General features: G+C 39.3%; 1 protein-coding gene across 1 annotated transcript in view; it reads right to left on the minus strand.

Annotated features, from left to right (window-relative positions):
- The window catches only part of LOC124789886 (solute carrier family 22 member 7-like), a 167,804-nt gene that overhangs the window by 122,980 nt on the left and 23,728 nt on the right, over positions 1-21,096 (minus strand). Inside the window, exon 3 of the mRNA XM_047257407.1 lies at positions 19,805-20,044. Within this exon, the coding sequence (XP_047113363.1) occupies positions 19,805-20,044 (240 nt within the window). The remainder of the gene's footprint in view (positions 1-19,804; positions 20,045-21,096) is intronic.

Genomic DNA, 21,096 nt, shown 5'->3' on the forward strand with positions numbered 1-21,096 from the left:
AGACAATTCTGACGTTGCGATTGATAATGGAAGCAAGACGAAAGAAAAAGCAAGACGAGTTCATAAGGATTGTAGTCCTTGAAGAAGCATTCAACAATCCGAAATGCATTAGGATTTTGAAAATTATGATAAAAACAGTAATAAGCTGTAGGGGGAGATGGGTAATATACAAAATGTACTGGTGCCAAAGTGAAACACTAAGAGTGGACGACCAAGATCGAAGAGCTCGGATTAAAAAGGGTGTAACACTGGGATGTAGTCTTTCGCCCCTACTATTATATCTGTACATCAAAGAAGCAATGAAAGAAATGAAAACAATAGCGCCGGACTGGATTTAAAGTTCAGGGTGAAAGGACTTAAATGTCAAGATTATCTGACGACATTCCCATCCTGAGTGGAAGTGAAGATGAGCCACTTAACTGCTGAATGGAATGAAAAGCTACTGATTACAGAATATGGATGGAGAGAAAATCGAAGGAAGACGATAATAATTGTAAGTAGCGGAAATGAAAACAGCTAGAAACTTAGCATCACGATCATTTGTCACACAGTCGATGCAGTTATGGAGTTCTTCTACATAGGCAGCTCATAAGCTGATTATGCAATAAACCTCGCACCTGTCAGTCTTTCTGTCTTTTGAATTGCGTGGATGATATTCGTCCGAAAGTCAGATAAATGGCGCCAGTCTCAAATGCCCTCTGGCGGGAGACGCAAGGCGGCCGTTCCGCGAGTGCGCTGACGCTATGATTACTAACATGCTGCCAAAGTTATGACGGGTCTATTATCGAAAGCTCTTTGCTTTCTCGTCGTGATTTAACAGCAGCCAATGCATTGTTCCAGGCTGTACTCAATTGAAATCCCGCATCCGTGTTGATAAGGTTATCAGCTGTACGGATATGTATTGCCTCCTCAATGACGCAATTCCAGAAAGAGGATGCTGGGGATAAAACTTCCGTCTTTTCAAAATTCATGTGATGTTCTGTGTTCAGACAGTGTTCTGCAATTGCCGACTCCTCCGGTTGGCGTAGGCGTGTATGACGCTGATGTTCATCGCACCGTTCTTGTACTGTGCGACATGTCCGACCTATATATGCCATCCCACACTGACAAGGAATCTTGTACACACCACGTTTCCTCAGACCGAAATCATCCTTAACCTAACCTAACAGGTTCCTCAGTTTTGCAGATGGTCGGAAAACACACTTGATGTCATATCTTTCGAGGATTAAGGAGGCAATACATATCCGTACAGCTGATAACCTTATCAACAGGGATGTGGAATTTCAATTGAGTACAGCCTGGAACCCTGCATTGGCTGCGGTTAAATCACGACGAGAAAGCAACGAGCTTTCGATAATAGACCCGTCACAACTTTGTCATCATGTTAGTAAACACAGCGTCAGCGCACGTGCAGAACGGCAGCTCTGCGTCTCCCGGCAGTCTGGCGCCATCCAACTGCAAATTTTAGCGCATGCGTGGTTTCTGCGCCTGGGCAATCTTCACGCCCGTGCTCTGTATACAGCGGCATCGACATGCGGATCTTATCAGTCGTACCTAGCCACCAGCGAGGTTCAACCACCTGATGCTGTCGGACAGTTGCTCCGAATAAATATTGTGGGATTTGCACAACGTCATCCGGCGGCACACCCGTGAAGACTATTTACAACATATTCGCCGGGAAAGCCTGAAGAGTCACATTTGAAGATATGTTGCACAAGAACCAGTTTTTGTGAAACCTGTACAGCACCTCAGAGCTCATCCGCATTTGCTTCATTAAATTGCCTGAATATTTAAAACATATTATTTTAGCTGGACGTTGTGAAGGTGACATCGAAGTTTCTTAGGGACTGTTGCAAGAATGGAAATTGATACAGAGAGTCGCATGATTCGAAAAAAGGAAAAAAACAACAATTAAAGGTCACATTCATCACAATTCCGTGATGGTAGAAATAATAACCGGGCACGAAATGGCAATTATTGTAACGTAAATCGTGAGCTAAACAGACACCACCCGTATGACAACCGTTGGCAGAATAATTATAGTTACAGGGAAAGATCACCATTCCGTAGTAATGAATATGACATAGATAACGGTAGAAACAGACAATATAGGAACCACACCAATTATTATCAAGGGACAAAAAGTAACTTCAGATGCAATGGTCCACCTCGTTATTACGATTCCAGGAGAAATTCTCCATCACACATCAAACAAGAAAGAAATTATAGAGATTACCAACACGGCGACAGACGCTATTATCATGACAACAGATCTGAATTTAATCAGAACTGGCGTGATTCAATTAGAGCAGGACCCTCTCGTCAAGTCGAAATTATATAGGTTAGACCTCCAAATCCCAGTAACAACGCGCGGCAGCAAAGAGGTAATAGACAATGACTCACACTGCAGGCAGCCACAACACGTACTAATGAAGCTGACGACGTAGCTGACGTGGTTATCAATTACGTGAAAATGGTAGACTTTAGGGACATCATACTCCAGGAACATGACACGAAACATAGCAATATTGCGTATCCTGTCATTCATATCACAGTACATGACATAAAATTTGCGGCGGTACTTGACTCTGGCAGTCCTATCTCAATAATTAGTGCAAGAGCTTTTAGTAACTGCAACAAATCGAAGAACTCTCCCATACTTCCATTACGTAAGATGATATTACAAGCTGCAATCTTTGGAAAAAGTGTAGATGTACGCCAAGAAACTAACTTAGAATTATTTTGTCAAAGCCACAGATTTACTATGAATTTTCTTATTGTTTCATTATTGTCGAAGTATTATATATTTTCTGAAGACTTTCTTAGTGAGTATAAGGCAATTTTAAACTTTCACGACGCTGAAATAAGTTTAGAGAATAAAAGGTAAGACAATAGCTTTAAAATTTGAAGATTGGCTTTCAAACTATGACGAGGAAATCAATCGACTTTACCTTTTCTTAGATCATAGTTTGGAACTTCCCACGGAATTTGACACTGACTATCACTTTGCAAGTACTGACAGAGATGCTATTGATGACATATTAAATTATAAAGTATTAATTCAGAAAAAATTCAAACAAATGAGAACTGTGATGATACTGATAGTCAGGATCTTTTTGACACTTTACAAGCACATTTCACAGTTCTCACTTACAAAACGGGAACAATTATACGATTTCAGTACCAATTTCGTGTTCTTGGGCATACTAAATATTGCGTCAGACCATACGTAATTCCGGCACACTACAAGGACTGTGTTAGAACAGAAATACAATGTTTGTTTGACGAAGGCGTTATTGAACTACTAGTAAAGTAATACAATAATCTATTACACGTTGTTGAGAAGAAAAACGGATCGATCATTCTTGTCTTAGATTCGAGATAATTAAATACCATAATCATTGCTGAAACAGACAGACCGCAAACGTTGGAAGAACTTATTCCAAAATTTCAGTGGCGTAAAACTGTTGTCTTCTATTGATTGCAGATCCAAATTTATCAAACTGAACTTCATCTAGAATGTAGAAAATATACAGCTTTTCTTTGTTTCGGCGTTTGTTATCAATTTCGGAAACTTTCTTTTGATTTGAACATTTTTTCGGCTAAATTCCGTACTACATGAGTTCTTAAAACGACACATCACCTCATACGTGGACGATATTTTAATATCAGAAGCCTCTTGGGATCAAGATCATCGTATCCTCAACAGTGTATTATGTATTTTTGCAGGATCTGGAAATAAAGTTTACTTGGAAAAATCTAAATTAGGTAGGACAAGGATAAAGTCTTTGGGAACATTATTTCTTCTGAAGGCATTCAGCCATATCCTGAAAAGTTGAAAGCAATCAGAGCCATTCCAGTTCCATCCGCAAAAAAGCAAGTTCGCAGTTTTCTAGGTCTCGTGAATTTCTACCGTCGTTTCCTGAATGTGCAAACTCTTGTATAAACAAAATTTTGTTCTTTCACTGGCAAAAACACTTTTTAGGAACTGGGACGAACAGCCACAGATGGAATTTGATTCTTTAAAAGAAGCGCTACTTCACGCGCCAATCTTAACTCACCCAGATCTATCACAAGATTTCTACTCTGAAGTTGGTTTGGTGCCCATTTATTTGAAGCAGCCATAGAAAATTACATAACTGTTCAGAAAACCATCGATTTACTAGCCGCATGCTAAGAAAATCTGAAAAAAATTACTCTGTTAATGAATTGGAAATATTAGCTATGAGTCTACATTACCGGCAAGCAAAACATTGTCGCGGACGCGCTGTCACGAGCACCGGCTGGCCTTGAGAAAAGCAACGCAGAGGCTAACCTTGAGAAAAATTTCAGTATTTTATACATCCAAAAGGTAGCCTTTGAAAACTTCGTTACTACATCTTTAAAGGACATCGCTTATGAACAAAACAAGGATCCGCTTTGGGAAGATACCAAAAGCAAATGGCATGAAAAAATACTCACGCAGATTTATCATTATTTCCTGGTTAGAAACATCATACTCTTGCAACGTGCAGTGTTGATGACAAACTATGGGTACTTTGTATTCCTGACGATTAAGTTAATAGGCTCATCTGGTACACCCATATCAGCTACTCACATTTTTGATCCATGAATATGCTATCAAATTCTTCAGATGACTTGTTATTTTAACAACATGGAAAAGAGGATTAGGAGAGTCTTGCCTATTTGTAAGTTTGTCAAAAAGCTAAACTATCTACTATCTCACACACGTGCTCCATTGTTTCTTGTCATTCCTACTAGATTAAAGTAATTTGCTGCTATTGATCTTCTGGGGTCTCTTGTCAAAACATTGAATGGATTTTCGTACATTCTAGTCGCTATTGAAAGTACTTCAAATATTGTTTCTTTCACACTGCTACGCAAAGCTACTGGACATCTGTATCCAACGCCTTTGTTAAAATCCTGTAGGCCAGATATTAAATGAGAAAGACAAGCAGTTTAGGCAGGTTCACTTGATTAAATTTCACTCGGCAGTTTCAGAATTATATCTAGTAGTTTCACCTTCTCGGATATTTCTGTCCCAGCAAGTAAAAACGTAATAAAGAATTGTGAATATTACTTATGTCTGAGACAACTGAAGCCACACTGACAGCAACAGCACCAGTGCATGATGGGTGTAGCGGCTGAGTTGGGGTAGTGAGGAGGCTGGGGCGAGAATTGAGAGGGATAGTAGCGTAAGTTTGGCAGACAGTGCAGTGATGCTGCGGAGTGTGAACGGACGACGTGGGGAGAGGGTTGGGCAGCAATGTACCGTCAGCAGGTTAGAAAGATGCCTGGGAAGACGTGGGGATGGGGACAGTAGAGGAGAAGAAGTGAAGAGACTGGGTACCATAGAGGAATGAGTGCTATGCAATGCTGGAATGGGAACAGGGAAGGGGCTGCATTGGTGAGGACAATGACTAACAGATGGTGAGGCCTGGAGTGCTACGAGAAAGTAGGATATATAACAGGGAAAGTTCTCATTTGCGCAATTCAGAAAAGTTGGTGTTGGTGGGAAGGATCCACATGGCACAGGCTGTGAAGCAGTCATTGAAATGATGTACGTAATGTTTGGCAGCGTGCTCATCAACAGCTGGTCCACATGTGTTTTGGTCTAAGTTTCCTGGTGGCCATTCATGTGTAATGCAGGAACCAACAGCTTGTTGGTTACCATGCCAACAGAATGCAGGACAGTGGTTGCAGCTTAGCCTGTAATTTACAGGACAGGTTTCAGAGGCAGCAACACCTGTGATGACGTAAGCGATGTTTGTGACGGTACTGGAGTAGGTGGTCGTGGAAGGATGCGTGACGCAGGTCTTGCTTCAAGGTCTATTTCAGGGATATGAGACATGAGATAAGGGGCTGTGTGACCGTACGTTACATAAACTGACATTTTAAAGAGAAAGTATTTTTGCTTGTATGACGTGTCAACTATAAATTATTTCAAGACTGTGTACGTGTGCCCAATGTATCATAAATATTAAAAAGTTTAATTATTACCACCAAAGCTCACAAACAGCGATGTGATTAACAAAGAACCTTTTTTGTCAATAATCTCTGTGTAATCAAAAAGAACATGACAACTAACTATTGTTTTATTGAACTCACTCTCCTATTTTGTTTCGTGTAGATGAAGGCCGCCACTGTATAGCTGTCTGGTATTTAATAGAAGTTTGGCTGTAATTTAGCAAAATATAATAATAATTGTTATACAAAAGTGTGTATTACTGATTTCGTGGGCACCTCTCATGATAGTAATCATTAATTATATTTAAAAATTTATTTTCAGAACTTCGTGTTGCAAAGAACTCATCTCCCCTAGCAGCATTTGGTCGCCCATTACACTGTCGATATTTTATAATTACAAATTCATGTCATAGTATTAAATGTAAATGTAGCAGACTTCTCTGTTTTGATCTTCCAATAGTTTCCGAGTTAACAGACTAAAAATAGATTTCTTTTATTAATATATAGAATACCGAATGAATTCAGAATGTTTTAAGTTTTGGCCGCTTAACGGCAAGTGAGATTCTCTCCAGTTTTGCCTTGCAAATAACGAATAATAAATAATGAACAATATTCCATTCAACGAGCATAACAATATCTCTGTTACTTTATGCAGTTTGGTACATAAAGACCAGTAGCCCCCTGAAAACCAAATTAATTATTACAGGTTGCGTAAAAGCACGCACATTTTCTTTTTAAAATAGCAGCGCTCACTCGTACTCTCTATTAGAAGGCGGTGAGTCGCGTGGTGTGTTTGAAACATTGTTCGGTACTTACTTTGGAATAGCCGAGGTCCGTACGTATGTTTTCGTTGTATTTGGTTATTTCGAAGTCTCATGCTAGCCTACAAAATATAAGAAGTAAATGATATTGCAGTATTTAACAGATACTCATTTTCAGTTAGTACCGTGATAAGCAAAGAACCAAAAAATATCTGGATAGTTGGGAGCAGGGGTTGCCTAGTGATGGACGAATATATTATGTAGGTTCAGTGGACAGCGGGATACCACTGTGGAAGAAGTTGGAAGAAGAGCAGGCAGGGCTTTTCTCAATTCAAAGCACAACGAGAGGTAGTCAAAACCCTGGTCGATAACAGTAACTCAGTTGCTCCAGTTCTGTGTGGTACTGAGTTATGAGGAGAATGCTCCTCTGTGGCTGTGACAGTGGGTATTTGGGAGGTGGTGGGAGACTATAAAGATAAGGCATGAGAGATTTGGTTGTGTACAGTCTGTGAAGCCTTCAGTGAGACCTCGTATATTTCGATGCAGACTGACCATCATTGGAGATGCAATGACCTTGGGTGCCTAGGATGTATGGAAAGGAATTTTTTTGAATGGAATGTGTGAATGCTATCGAAATGGGGGTATTGCTAGTAGTTAATAGGTGATATTGATGGAGGTACAGATTTAACCATCATTGAGGTGTAGGTCAACATCTAGGTAGGTGGCTTGTTGTGTTGAACAGGACCAAGTGAAGCAAATGAGAGAGAAGGATTTGAGGTTCCGCAGTGTTCTCATCATCGATTCAGATCCCTATGCTGTCATCAGTTAATCCGAACCAGGTATGGGTTTTAGGATTCTGGTGGTTTAGGAAGGATTCTCTAGATGGTCCATGAATAGGTTGTCATAGGATGGTGTCTCACAGATACCGATAGCCATACCTTGAATTTTTTTGTAGGTAATGCCTTCAAAGGAGAAGTAATTGTGGGTGAGGATACAATTTGTCATGGTGCCTAGGAAGGTAGTTGTTGGTTTTTGGTTTGGAATCCATTGGGCATGGGAAAGATAGTTTTCAATAGTGGGAAAGCTATGGAAATACGAGATATTAGTTTAAAGGGATGTGGCATCAATAATGACAAACGAGAGCACCATGTGGGAAAGGGATGTAACGGAGGAGTGTCGGTGGAGGAAATGGTTGCTATCTTTTGTCTAGGAGGGTAGGTTCCAGGTAATAGGTTGAAGGTGTTCGTTTATGAGAACAGAGATTCTTCCAGCAGGGACACCGTTACCAGCCACAATAGGGAGTCCTGGGTGATTGGGTTCATCGACTGTAGGAAGAATGTAGAAAGTAGGAGTGTGGGGAGTGTTAGTAATAAGAAGAGAGATGGACTCCAGGCAGAGGTTCTGGAATTGGCCTAAGGATTTGAAGAGTGACTGGAGATCCTGTTGGATTTCTGGGATGGGGACACTGTGGCAAGGTATGTAAGTGGAAGTATCTGACAGCTGGTAGAGTCCTTCTGCCAAATTATTCTTGTGGTTCAAAACAACTGTGATAAAGCCTTTTGCTCACAGGTAGGATTATAAGGTCGGGAACAATTTTTAGATGGTTCACGGCAGTTCTTTCTGCAGATGTAAGGTTAGCTTACATGTTGAGGCACCATCAAAAATTGCTCTGAGCAGTATGGGACTTAACTACTTTGGTCATCAGTCCTCTAGAACATAGAGCTACTTAAACTTAACTAACCTAAGGACATCACACACATCCATGCCTGAGGCAGGATGCGAATCTGGGACCATAGCGGTCGCGCGGTTCCAAACTATAGCGCCTAGAACCGCTTGGCCACTCCGGCTGGAAGACACCATACTATGCGAAATTTCTCAGGGAAAATTTAGATGAATTCTTCGTAAACACCCAAAATCCTAAGTCTCATACCTAGTTCAGATTCATTGATGGCACCTTTGCGATCTGAATCAAGGATGCGGACACTAGACCTCAAGGACTTCTCCCTCATTTGGTTCACTTGGTCCTCCTCAACCCAGCAAGCCACCTTCATAGAAGTTGACCTACTCCTCAGTGATGGCTACATCAGTACCTCCATCTATATTAACTATTAACTACCAGAAAAACCTCCATTTCGACAGTTGTATGCGTTCCATACCAACTACTACATTCCATACAACCAAGGCACCCATGGTCGTGGCATTTGTAATGAACAGCAGTCCATCTCAAAGTACTCTGAGGTCTCACTGAAGACTTCACAGACCCCAATTATTCTCCCAATCTTTTACACAAATGGCCGGCCAGAGTAGCCGAGCGGTTCTAGGCGCTACAGTCTGGAACCGCGAGACCGCTACGGTCGCAGGTTCGAATCCTGCCTTGGGCATGGATGTTTATGATGTCCTTAGGTTAGTTAGGTTTAAGTAGTTGTAAGTTCTAGGGGACTGATTACCTCAGAAGATAAGTCCCATAGTGCTCAGAGCCATTTTTTACACAAATAAATCTCTCATATCTTATCTTTCCAATGTTGCACCACCACCAGAAGCCCCACTTTATGGCCACAGAGGAGTATTGCAATACGGTACCACACAGAGCTGGAGCAACTGAATTACATTACCCACCAGGGTATCAACGTCCTCTCGTTGGGTCCTGAAATGAGAAATGTCCTATCCACTCTATTTCCCGCCCCTCCCACAATGGTATTCTGCTGTCCATCGAACCTACATAATACTGTTGCTAGGCAACCCCTGCTCCCAACCCCTTACTTCATGTCTCATACCCCTGTAATAGACGAAGACGCAAGACTTGTTACATACATCTTTCCTCCACCATCTACTCCAGTCCCATTGCAGACATCACCTATCACATCAAAGGCAGGGCCACCTGTGAAACCAGTCATGTGACCTACAAGCTAAGCTGAAACCACTGTGCTGCACTGTATGTAGGCATAATAACCTACAAGTGGTTGGTTCATGCATTCCACGTGAATGGCCACTGAGACCACAAAACAAGTGGACCATATATCCTACTGTCTCATAGCACTTGTGACATCTTCCTTCGTTATCATTGTCCTCAGCCATCCAGCCGCTTCCCTGTTCCCATTCCAGCACTACACCACAATCATTCCACTATCGTACCCAGTCGTTATACTTCTCTCCTTTTCCGCTTCTGTCCCCCTCCCCACCTCATCCCAGCCATCTGTCCAACCTCCCGACAGTATTTAGCTGGCAAACCTATCCCCCACCTTATCCCTGCATGCTCCCCAGCATCACTGCACTGTATGGCACCCCACCCCAGCCTCCACCTTACCCACACCCAGCTGCCACTCCTGTCATGTGCTGGTGCTGCTGATCACAGTATGGCTTCAGTTGCCAGAGACTTCAGTCATGTGTGTTTGTGCAACTTGCATTTGTGTATGTATGTGAGTGTGTGTGCAAGTGTGTGTGTGTGTGTGCATGTGTGTGTGTGTGAGTTTATCAATGGTTGTTTTTTTATGAAGGCCTTTCTGGCTGAAAGCTTTATTTGTATGGATTGTGTAGAGTCTCTTTATCTGAATGTGAAAAAGAGAGACACACATATTGGTGTGGTTGTCAGTGGACATAATGTATGCAACTAGTCCCTGAGTCTGTTTACATTTCAAACTTGTGTATCTTCAAATGAGTATACAGACATTGCGGTGTGGTTGTCAGTGGTCACATTGTGAGTTGTTCCTGAGTCCACTGAACCTAAAACGTATATCTTTACCTGTTTTTTTTTTTTAATTTCCAGACATACTTATTCTCTTGAAAAAGAGTAAATAACATTTTGATACGTTGTCAAATGAACTATCGCCAATCTTATGCAGATACGAGTGCTTACCTACACAATGATACCTGTATTTTGCCCTTCTTTGCAGTATTTGAATATCTATGTAGTATCTGTATCCACACGACTGAAGGACACTTTTCACACTCTTGGAAAACTGTAAATAACGTTTTGTTATCCTGTCAAATGAAGTAACATCAGTTTCATGTGGATATGAGCGCTTACATACGCAAGATGATACTTGTATATTATTTTTCTTGACTACATTATACAGCTTATCAGTTTCTCATATGTACATAACTTAAATAATTTCATGATTATGATTTTTTTCCAGCTTCGTAAAACATCTGACGCTATTTCTCTCACTTTCTTTATCTAAGAATTTTGCATTTGCTCCCTGGGCGCATGTTAGGCAAGAACCACCCCACAAATTTCTTAAATGTAAGGGTGGTTATTCTGAAAGTTGGGCGTTAATATTCCTCTCGAAAGTTGGCCACTGATTCTTCTTCGGTGTGCAGACATAATCTCTGAGTCTGAGATATTACGCGAGTGGTAGCGAGCGCAATGTTGCTGATAGTAGTCGGACGCAGCCTGCGTGTAGATAAGCCATGCGACAGGAGACTTGGTATTAAATGAGGATTTTTGGTAATTCACTTTTTGTTACACGTAATTGTTGCTTGCTTGCGCACTGGAGGGAATTTGTAAGATTTTTGTATTCATACATTGCGAATAATATTAGTATCGTTGTTGTGACCAGATACATGACTATTGATTATACACATTGTGGAATATTTAAAGGTTTATTAATGTATATCTCGCAGACAAGGAGAGGCCTGAATCAAGTTTGTCGGTGTTAAAAACCGTCAGTTTTCTGAATATAGTAAATTAAATATTTTACTTGGTTATTTTCACATTTTTACACCGCTTGAGGCTTGTTGACCAAACTCCTCCTGATCATACGATTTGTATATACAAAAAAGGCGCTAGTTATATCAGTAGCTGTGAGCATTTATTACACACTGCATGGATCGCAGTATTTCTTTTGTATTAGTTTAGCATGTTGCTGGATGCGGAATATTCACGCATTTGCAGCAGAAAGACGAAGTAAGTTATGTGCAGGATCTTTATGGTTTTAAATATTAGGAGATGTTAGAGAATATTTGCATTATTGTAGTCAGACATAAGATAGTTTCATTTTTCTTAATATGTAGGAAGAGCAATAAATTTCTGGTTTTTGTTCTCGGCTGGATTACTATTATTGTCAGAGATGGGACTTTACACATTTCCATACGCCTTTCATCAGTACAATAATAATTACAAATAAATAAGTACAGAAACTTTCAATCTTTCACAAAAAAGTGTTGGTAAAATCCTTAATTTATGTGTCCATGTTGTACGTAGTAGCTTTTTATTTACTGAAGTTATTTTAAAACTGTCTTTGCAACTAAACGAAAATATGTATTTTAGCACTGATTTGTTTGGTTTTAATTTTATCTGTAGCTTGCTGCTCTGAATCTGATGGTAATCAGTACACAGGAAGTTTCAATAAAAACACGTTCCCTCACAATTTTTCTATGTTCAATGAAATTACACGATGCTTTTCGTACCCAGTGGGTTCGTCTGCAAATGCAAATCGTCTCATACGAATACGTAATTTAAATTTGCTCTCGAGTGAGAGGAAATGCGTTCTCCTGTTACGAGAATATTAGATGTTAGGTTACGCATTTCGTGATTCGAGTGCGGAATTGTATGAGAAACAGGAAAAGTATGTTGAAAATTATACCGGAAAAACAAGAAAACAACTTTAACCTCTTGCGATCCGCATACTTAGATTATTCACACTGTAGTCACATATGGTGCATACTTTTTACAGCTCTTCAAAAACACTTCACAGATTTAATTTGTCCTGAAGTGAGCAGAAATGACGTTTATCACGTAGTGTCAGAGATCTGAGTTTTAAGTAGTTGTCGGATGCAAGGAATAGATTTAAACACGTCTTTAAAATTACTGAAATAATTATGGCTTATGATATCTGTTCGTTTATTTAACACAGATTCCAATCTTTTGATTTTGTGAAGGTACATTTCCAACTGTTCTAACAGACTTATGTAGGGAAAATGTACAGAAATTTCTAAACCCGTTCCAGAAAAAACACAAATTCTTTCAGACTCAACCACTTTTCAAAATCAGGTATTTCACCTCATATGCTAGAAACCAAACATATGTTCAGCAAGATAGGAAGCAATGTGGTAATATGATACAATGAAGCTTATGGAGAAATCATACATCTCTTAGAACAATGGGAAATATACTTCCACAAAATCAGAAACCCTAAATTTACACTCTGTGATAACCTTCATCTTTGATCACATCCTGTTAAACTAGATCAGTTAAGTGTTTTTTAAATAGTTGTAAACAAATGTGCGCCTTGACAGACGCGATGTACTACGGCAATATGAACAAACCAATGTACGGTGTCCTCAACAGGTTAAACATGTTCTTCGTTGTTTGTACGATTAGTTTTCCATTCTTTCCTCCACTGTTCCTGATATATTTGCGCACGTCCTCAAAAGGTTAAACATGTTCGTCCTTGTTTGTGCGATTAGTTTCCCATTGTTGCCTCCACTGTTTCTGCTATATTTCCGCACTCGATTCACGAAACACCTAAACTCACCTCACTCAGGGGCAAATGAAAATTATATAACAGAGGATTTACAACACAAGATGTACACACAGAGCCCGAAATGCTTCGTTTAATATACTAAAAAACTCGGAAAAAATGTGACCGGACGTGTGTTTACTCAATGTTTATGTGGTTTTGTTTTACCGAATTAAAACATCATCAGTGCTCCGGAATTGAACGTAATTACAATATGCCTTGCTTCTTGGTTGTAAAATCAATTTGTTGCAAACGATGCTGATTCTACTTCCTGTATTTTAAGTCCGATTTTTCACAAAGAGGAATGCCGTCTGCTTTTAAGTTATTGATGTTTAGCCTCGCGTGGCACTGTTGTTTATCATTTAAGCCCACAATGCCTTGCAGAACTATACACTTCTTGATAGGAAGTGAAAGGTAATAAGGACAATCACACCGAAGAAAGGTAACTTATCATTGTTGTACAATGTGGATGACAGAATGAGTACAGAATATGTACCACAGTCCCTCTCGAAAAGTATTCAAAAGTAATAACAATTTAACCAAATTAATCCTACTACTTTTCAGATGACGTGCTGATAAGCTATATAAATGCACAAAATCAAGTCAATCTTTGCAGTTTCGTTTTCACAACGACGTAGTTTCAGGTGAGCAGTCAAAAAGGTGAAACATGTTTCTAAGCATAAAACACCTAACCAACGATGGAGTTTGTAACTTTTCTAAACTAATAAAATCAGACTCTTTGACCATGACGCGTATTGAAAAATCTTTGATTAAACAACCAAGAGAAACACATTGCTTTTTGAAGAGAGCATTGTTTCAAAAACCTAAATATAACTGGTAATGTCACAGAATGGAGGAACGTCAAATGAACGATTACTTTCTACTGCTACCTTAGGTTAAGATGGCTTTCCACTTTTTAGTGATTTTAATTGATTTCATATTCCTACACAACTTACATTATCTGCCATTTCGACGTTCGTGTGTAAGACTGACATAAGGATCTTTCGGCTTCATACACTATCCAGTTTTGGACTTTGGTCTCTCATCTTCTGCTTCAGAGGCAGCGTGGATGCTATACGACTAAATGTGTAATTTTGATACGTTTACCAACCGTGCATAAGATAAAAACCCTGGTAGATTTTAGTCCAGTCGATTGGAAAATTACAACTTCATATTCATTGAGCTCTTCTTGCTCTGTTTATGCTTAATTGGAGTTTCATTTCCCTTTCATTGTCAACAACGTTCTTACTTCGATTATATTTGTAAGTAAAACCTTATTGCCGTGGTATCATTTTACTAAAACTGCTGTTTAACATCAGCAGTCAGTCAACATTTCTTTCTGGACATCTGTATGAAACACGAGTTGCAAGGTGGTTTCAGATGAAGATCTCTCCTTGAGGATTAGAAATTTCTACGTAAACAGTTCGATTTTCCACACAGAGTAAAGTGAATGACCATGACTCGATTGTAAAAGGCAAGATATGATTATGCAGTAAAAATATGAAACATGAGTATGTGTTTACAAACTGACATCGGAGTCGTTGCAGTATTCTACTATTCTGTACTCTTATTTTTATACAGCAAATGCATACTGCCCAATTAAAATACAGTAAGCATCTCACAAGGAAATTATTTTATGGTCTTGTCAGTCACGTATCACAAAAATAGTTTCACGAGCAATTACCAAATGTTAGTATGAAACATTCGGATGTTTTAAACGTATTTCAGCATCAGATGAGGTAAAAACTTTGACTAAGCTATTAGTTGACGAAATGCTATGATACATGTTCAAATCATCAAATCATACATAGCCAATAAGGTGTAGAGATAGTTTTATTATCAATAACTCCGACGTATGTACAGTATTTAACGTTGACTTTCTGAATGTAGCAGATGAATTAAACAGAAATTTAGTTACTCCAGGGAATCATAAAGGGCGAGTCACTAATTATTGCCATCTAAAAAATTCCGAAAGGATGATTGTAGCTTAAAATGTTTTGTGGGACAAATGTTGCATGGGACAACGTGGGCCATTATATGACATTGGTTTTTTGTTGCTATGTGCGGTCGCTTCAGTGATATGAAAGTCAACTTTGCTTTTTAAATGGGCTGCTATAGTTTGGTACTTATCTTCTGATTGCGACTATCGAGACTAATCCAATGATGGCTAACAGCAAGGTCTTTGAAGATCAACAAAGGTTAAAAAGGTGGCATGAACGTACATTACAGACGGTTTTGGAAGTGAGGGCCACTGGTATCACTGCAGTGCTGCAACCTTCTTATCATGGATGGGGTGGTATTTCATATCACTTCAGCACTTATCGAAGAACTTGCTCTGACAAATCTCTATCGTATATCGTGCAAATAGTAAATATTCACCCAATACGGCGTATATACCTAATGTTCCATTGACACGTAAACACCATTCGACGGTTTCGAAATACAACACTAACAGGAACGTAAGACTAGTATCGTCGAGTAAGGCGAATGTGAATGATGAATTCCTTCGAAGAACAAGTCGAAGTTCGGTGACAGCTAGTGACTTATAAGCTGAAAGGTATCCTGAACGTTCTGACCCAATACGCCGTACATTTAATTATGTGTATCATAAATTGACAACAACTGGATCTTTAACGCATCGGAAACTTATCCGTTCAAGGAAAGTTACTAACGACGAAACGGAAATTGGTACTCTTGCCACTGTGATACGACATCCTTGTGTTAGTTCGCGTCAAATCGCAAGGGTATCTGTCCTGAGCCATAGTAGTGTTGTTCATGTTCTGCATCACCATTAATATCCCTACCATATCAGTCTCCACCAATAATTAACTGGTACGGCTCAAAAGCATCGCACTGAATTCTGCCGAAGTGTTGTTCGTGTTCTGCATCACCATTAATATCCCTACCATATCAGTCTCCACCAATAATTAACTGGTACGGCTCAAAAGCATCGCACTGAATTCTGCCGATGGGTTCAACTTCAGAACCAGAGGGATGACCCATTTCTTAATTTGATTTTATTTACTGGCGAGGTTGCGTTCACGAACGATGGAAATGTTAATTAGCATAACATGTACAATTGGGTAACTGAAAGTCCATGTTGGCTGCGACAATTTGCACACCAAAAACCGTGATCGGTGAATGTATGGTGTGGGATTCTGGAGGCCAGAATTATAGGCCCCCATTTCATCAAAGGAAGTATTAATCGTAGGAAGACCACCACATTCCTGCTAGGAACATTAGGTCTGTTATTGGAAGAAATACTTTTAGGGATAAGCAACAGAATGTGGTATCAACACGGTAGGTATACGGCACATTTTTCGCTGATGGTTAGAAATGAGTTTCAGGGACAATACCCAAATCGTTCGACTGGACGCGGAGATGTGTATTGGCCTGCTCATTCGCCAGACTAGACGCCTCTGGATTTTTTCTTGTGGGAATTCGTATAAGACGTAGTTTATAAACACGTTGCAAACTATCCTTGAAGATATCAGACAATTCTCAGAGCATGTGCTTCGATAAGTGCCGACTTGATAACGAAAACTACTCAATCCATGATGAGAAGATTGCAGCACTGCACTGATACCAATGTTCATCACTTTCAACACCTTCAGTAAATGGACGTTCATGCCACCTTTGTGACCTTCGTTGATCTTGAATGACCTTACTGTTACACATCATTGGATTCGTCTCGATAGCTGCTATCAGAAAATAAGTACCAAACTACAGCATCCCATTAAAAAAAAAAAAAAAAACTTTTGTCCCACAAACTTTTCAGCTCCTATCTTACTTTCGGAGTTATTCTTTGTGGCAACAGTTAGTGAGTCACCATATATATCTATCATCGGGAGTGGCTTTCCAAGACTACAGTCCGAAATACAACTCTTTGATACTGACAACGGGGAGATTGAGTCAATTAATTACGGTGCTGAAGACCAAGAACTCACATGCGTATGATGTGATATTTAGCGGAAAAGTAAAGCACTGTGCTGCATATGTTAGTTACATTTGTTTTCTTTTTTTCTTTAGGAATTGTCAGTTACCTGAAGCGCCCAATAACAAAAACAATTTATAAAAAAGGAGAAAAAGATAATATAGATAAATTTAGACCTATTTCTATGTCACTAGTGTTTGAAAAAGATTATGAAAAGGCTGGATAAATAAGCGTAATTTATCAATACAGTTCACTTACTTTGCCATAAAACGGACAGTCTGGCTTCAGAAGAGTCTTAACAACTGGAAACGCTATATACTCTTTTATCAGTTAGACATTGAATGAATTCGACAAAAAGTTGCATACAGGAGGTATCTTAATTTTCATAGTGTGGATTACAAAATGTTACCACAGAGCATTATGGAGTGTGAGAAGTAGCCCACAACTGGTCCTACTGATACATGAAGAACAAACAGCAAAACGTCATTCTCCAGATTCATGAGAACAGCTACGAGGTGGCATCTGATTGGCGAATTGATATTAGTTTCTAAATTAGTACTGTTTGCTGATGACACTAGCTTCTGTACATAAGCGTTATGATTTCTAATGAGACAGTTGCTTCAATAATAAGTCTGTTCTCTGGTGACACAATCTTGGCTGTGAATGCTATTGAATACATCATAGGCAATGAATCAGATAATGAAGATCAAGAGATAGGTTGATGGCTTGTAGAAATGAAATTCTTGCTCTGTCATGGAAGGAATCATTTTCTACAGTTTATGACACACAGCTCAATTAAAACTGACATTTTCATTATACAGAACTGGCGTATGACTAGTAATTCTGAACAGTTCAATTTTGTTGATGTTCAGATACATAGTAAACTGTCATGGAAGCCCATGTTCAGGATCTTGTTCAAGGACTGAATGCCTGTATATTTACTGTTAGAGCATTATCTGCAGTAAGTGATCGTGCAACACGAAATTTAGTCTGCTTTGCGTATTATCATTCGCTTATGTCATATTGCATTATAAAACCTTGTAAATATTCCTATTCACAAAAGGAATTTTTGGCTCAAAAACATGCAGTTACAGCAAAATTTGGTTTGAGTTCGTCAACCTCTTATCGACCTATATTCAGTAGTCCAATGATTCTGATACTGGCCCCTCAAAATGTATTTTATTTTTTGTGGTTTTCTGTTGTCGATAACACCTTCTTCCCAAGATTTAGTAACTTTCACTGAGTTAACGCTAGGCAGAAAACCAGTCTACATTCGTGTCGCACTTCCTTGATTCTTGTACTGAAAGGCGAGCAGTATTCTGCAGCATCCCTCTTCAGTAGCTTACCACAGGAATTAAAAAGTCTTTGCAGCAATTTTCGCTCATTCAATGCTAAAGTGAAGAATTTCCTCAGGATCACTTCTTTTGGTCTGTCGCTGAGTTTCTAGATAAATTAATCTAATTCCTGTATTACTTAACTGATTATGATAATATACTGGGTGTTGACCATTAAGTGGGAATGGGTAGAAAATTTACATTGGAGTAGAAAAATTGAGATAAATACTAAATTTTTTTCTTAATGAGAGAGACATGTTTGTCTCGTTTGTATCCTTTATGTTTTTCCAATGTTTAGCTTCCTTTTACAGGTATTACTAATCTTCAAAAGTTGTTTGTTTTGAAATTTTCATGTTGTCCCCTTAGCTGCCATGTTACTAGTAATTACGCAAATCCGTTTAGTATTGAGAACACAATCAGTAGTGGAAACATGCTCTGTAGTCATTACTGGATAGTTTTTAGGGCGTACTGAATGTTATTGCTCCTCGAACGGACTATTTACGAGAGACACACAACCGAATAAGCCTGTGTTAGCGACCTCAGCTGAGAGCGACGTGTCGAGCCTGACTTCCAGTCATTGGCGTGACGCCTGCTCGGCCACAATCTTATCGCACTGGTGTGTACTGCATAATTCTAACTAAAATTTATTCTCATATGCACAAGACGGGCAGGCACCCGATATATCGAATTTAATGAGTCTGAAGCCCAGCAGCTGTATGCTGAAAGATTTCCTAATAGACATTTGCCGAACAACACTGGAAAACTGAAAAGCCAGAAACGAAGCAAACATGAAAAATTAGAAAAAGTGTCTCTAAATAACAAAACGCAAATAACGGATCGTAAAATATATGTACTTCTTTTTACGTCCTCTGTCAATTCCTCAGATATTTCCCAAACATTAATTAACATCCAACTGAACTCACTCCCAACTTGTCATCTTCATTGGGTTCATCTGCATTATATTTTATTCATGTCAATCACAGGTGCAGACGCGTCCCTTGTAAATGGAGATATGCTCCTCTGTCTGGACCTACGGAACTAGACGTAATAAAAATACGTAAAATGACTTCATCCTGTTACTTAAGTGCCTGTTTGATCTGAGACTGACAAATACGTTACCGTAATCTATAATTTACTATCATCTAACTTTTATTTTACATACAAATATAACTTACGTTAATATCAAATTCTCTCGTCATTAACTTCTGAGGCATACATTAAACAACGAAAATCTTTAATAACTTAATACCCACCAAGTGATGACGTTAAAATATTTGTCCATTGCTGGAATATTACATTATAAAGGTAAAATGAATAAGACCGCTATAATCTCACAGACTGATTGCTTACATGTCGCCTATGTATCCGAATAGCAGGCTCAGAGCCACTCCGATGTTTTGTGCGTAGAACAAGACGTCATTGGCGGACTGCTGGTTGTCGCAGACCCAGTTCATCTGTGAGGGGACAGTCAGAGAGAACCACGTGTCGTCGTAATCCCAGCCGTGCTGACACTTGACGGGTTCTGAACTGTTCCAGTTGACACCATCGCTCTGGTTATACATCAGGCACTTGCTGAACGAATTGCCTGCCCTGTGTTAGGTCAGATATTTTTAATCAAGTAGCGTAGAAGGTTGTAAAATAACAACTCTGCAATCAAAGCGAAAACAGTTAAAATGAAATCTTAGCGAATGATAACTGAAGCATAAAATTTCTAAACAAATATTTCCTATGAATCAAGCAATATCCTAGTACGAACTATGGGCTAACGGAATCAACGTTAATATGAATCTTTGAGTTCGTACAAACTGTTACACAAAACGAACCATAAAAAACGTGAAACTATCATCAGCTCGTACATCAGTTTTGATTGCATAGTGATTTACTAGGCATCGTTTTATTGGAGCTCGTATGCCGTTGCCTTCCTCGGACTGTGGAGATGATTTAATCCAGCCAGCTGTTGGGGACCGACGGTTAAAATTGGGAAATGAACCACGATGGTACTATGCTTTTTTTCCGTTAGTGTACGCTTCAGAGTTGACTGACGTGATTGACGATCAGCCGAAATGAAATTTGAACCCTTTTTTGATTTAGTGATCGATACGGCTTTTTGTAGATTTACCTGAGTATCCGCCAGTCAGGAATGATATGCAGGGTGGTCCACTGATCATGACCGGGTCAAATATCTCACGAAATAAGCGTCAAACGAAAAAGATACAAAGCACGAAGCTTGTCTAGCTTGAAGTGGGAAACCAGATGGCGCTATGGTTGGCCCGCTAGATGGCGCTGCCATAGGTCAAACAGATATCAACTGCGTTTTTTTAAAATAGAAACCCCCATTTTTATTACATATTCGTGTGGTACGTAAAGAAATATGAATGTTTTAGTTGGACCGCATTTTTTGCTTTGTGACAGATAGCGCTGTAATAGTCACAAATATATTGCCCACAATTTTAGACGAACAGTTGGTAACAGGTAGGTTTTTTAAATTAAAATACAAGACGTAGGTACATCTGAACATTTTATTTCGGTTGTTCCGATGTGATACATGTTCCTTTGTGAACTTATCATTTGTGAGAACGCATGCTGTTACAGCGTGATTCCCTGTAAATACGACATTAATGCAATAAATGCTCAAAATGATG

Source organism: Schistocerca piceifrons, chromosome 3 (genome assembly GCF_021461385.2).
Source record: "Schistocerca piceifrons isolate TAMUIC-IGC-003096 chromosome 3, iqSchPice1.1, whole genome shotgun sequence".
In the NCBI taxonomy this organism is placed as follows: domain Eukaryota; kingdom Metazoa; phylum Arthropoda; class Insecta; order Orthoptera; family Acrididae; genus Schistocerca; species Schistocerca piceifrons.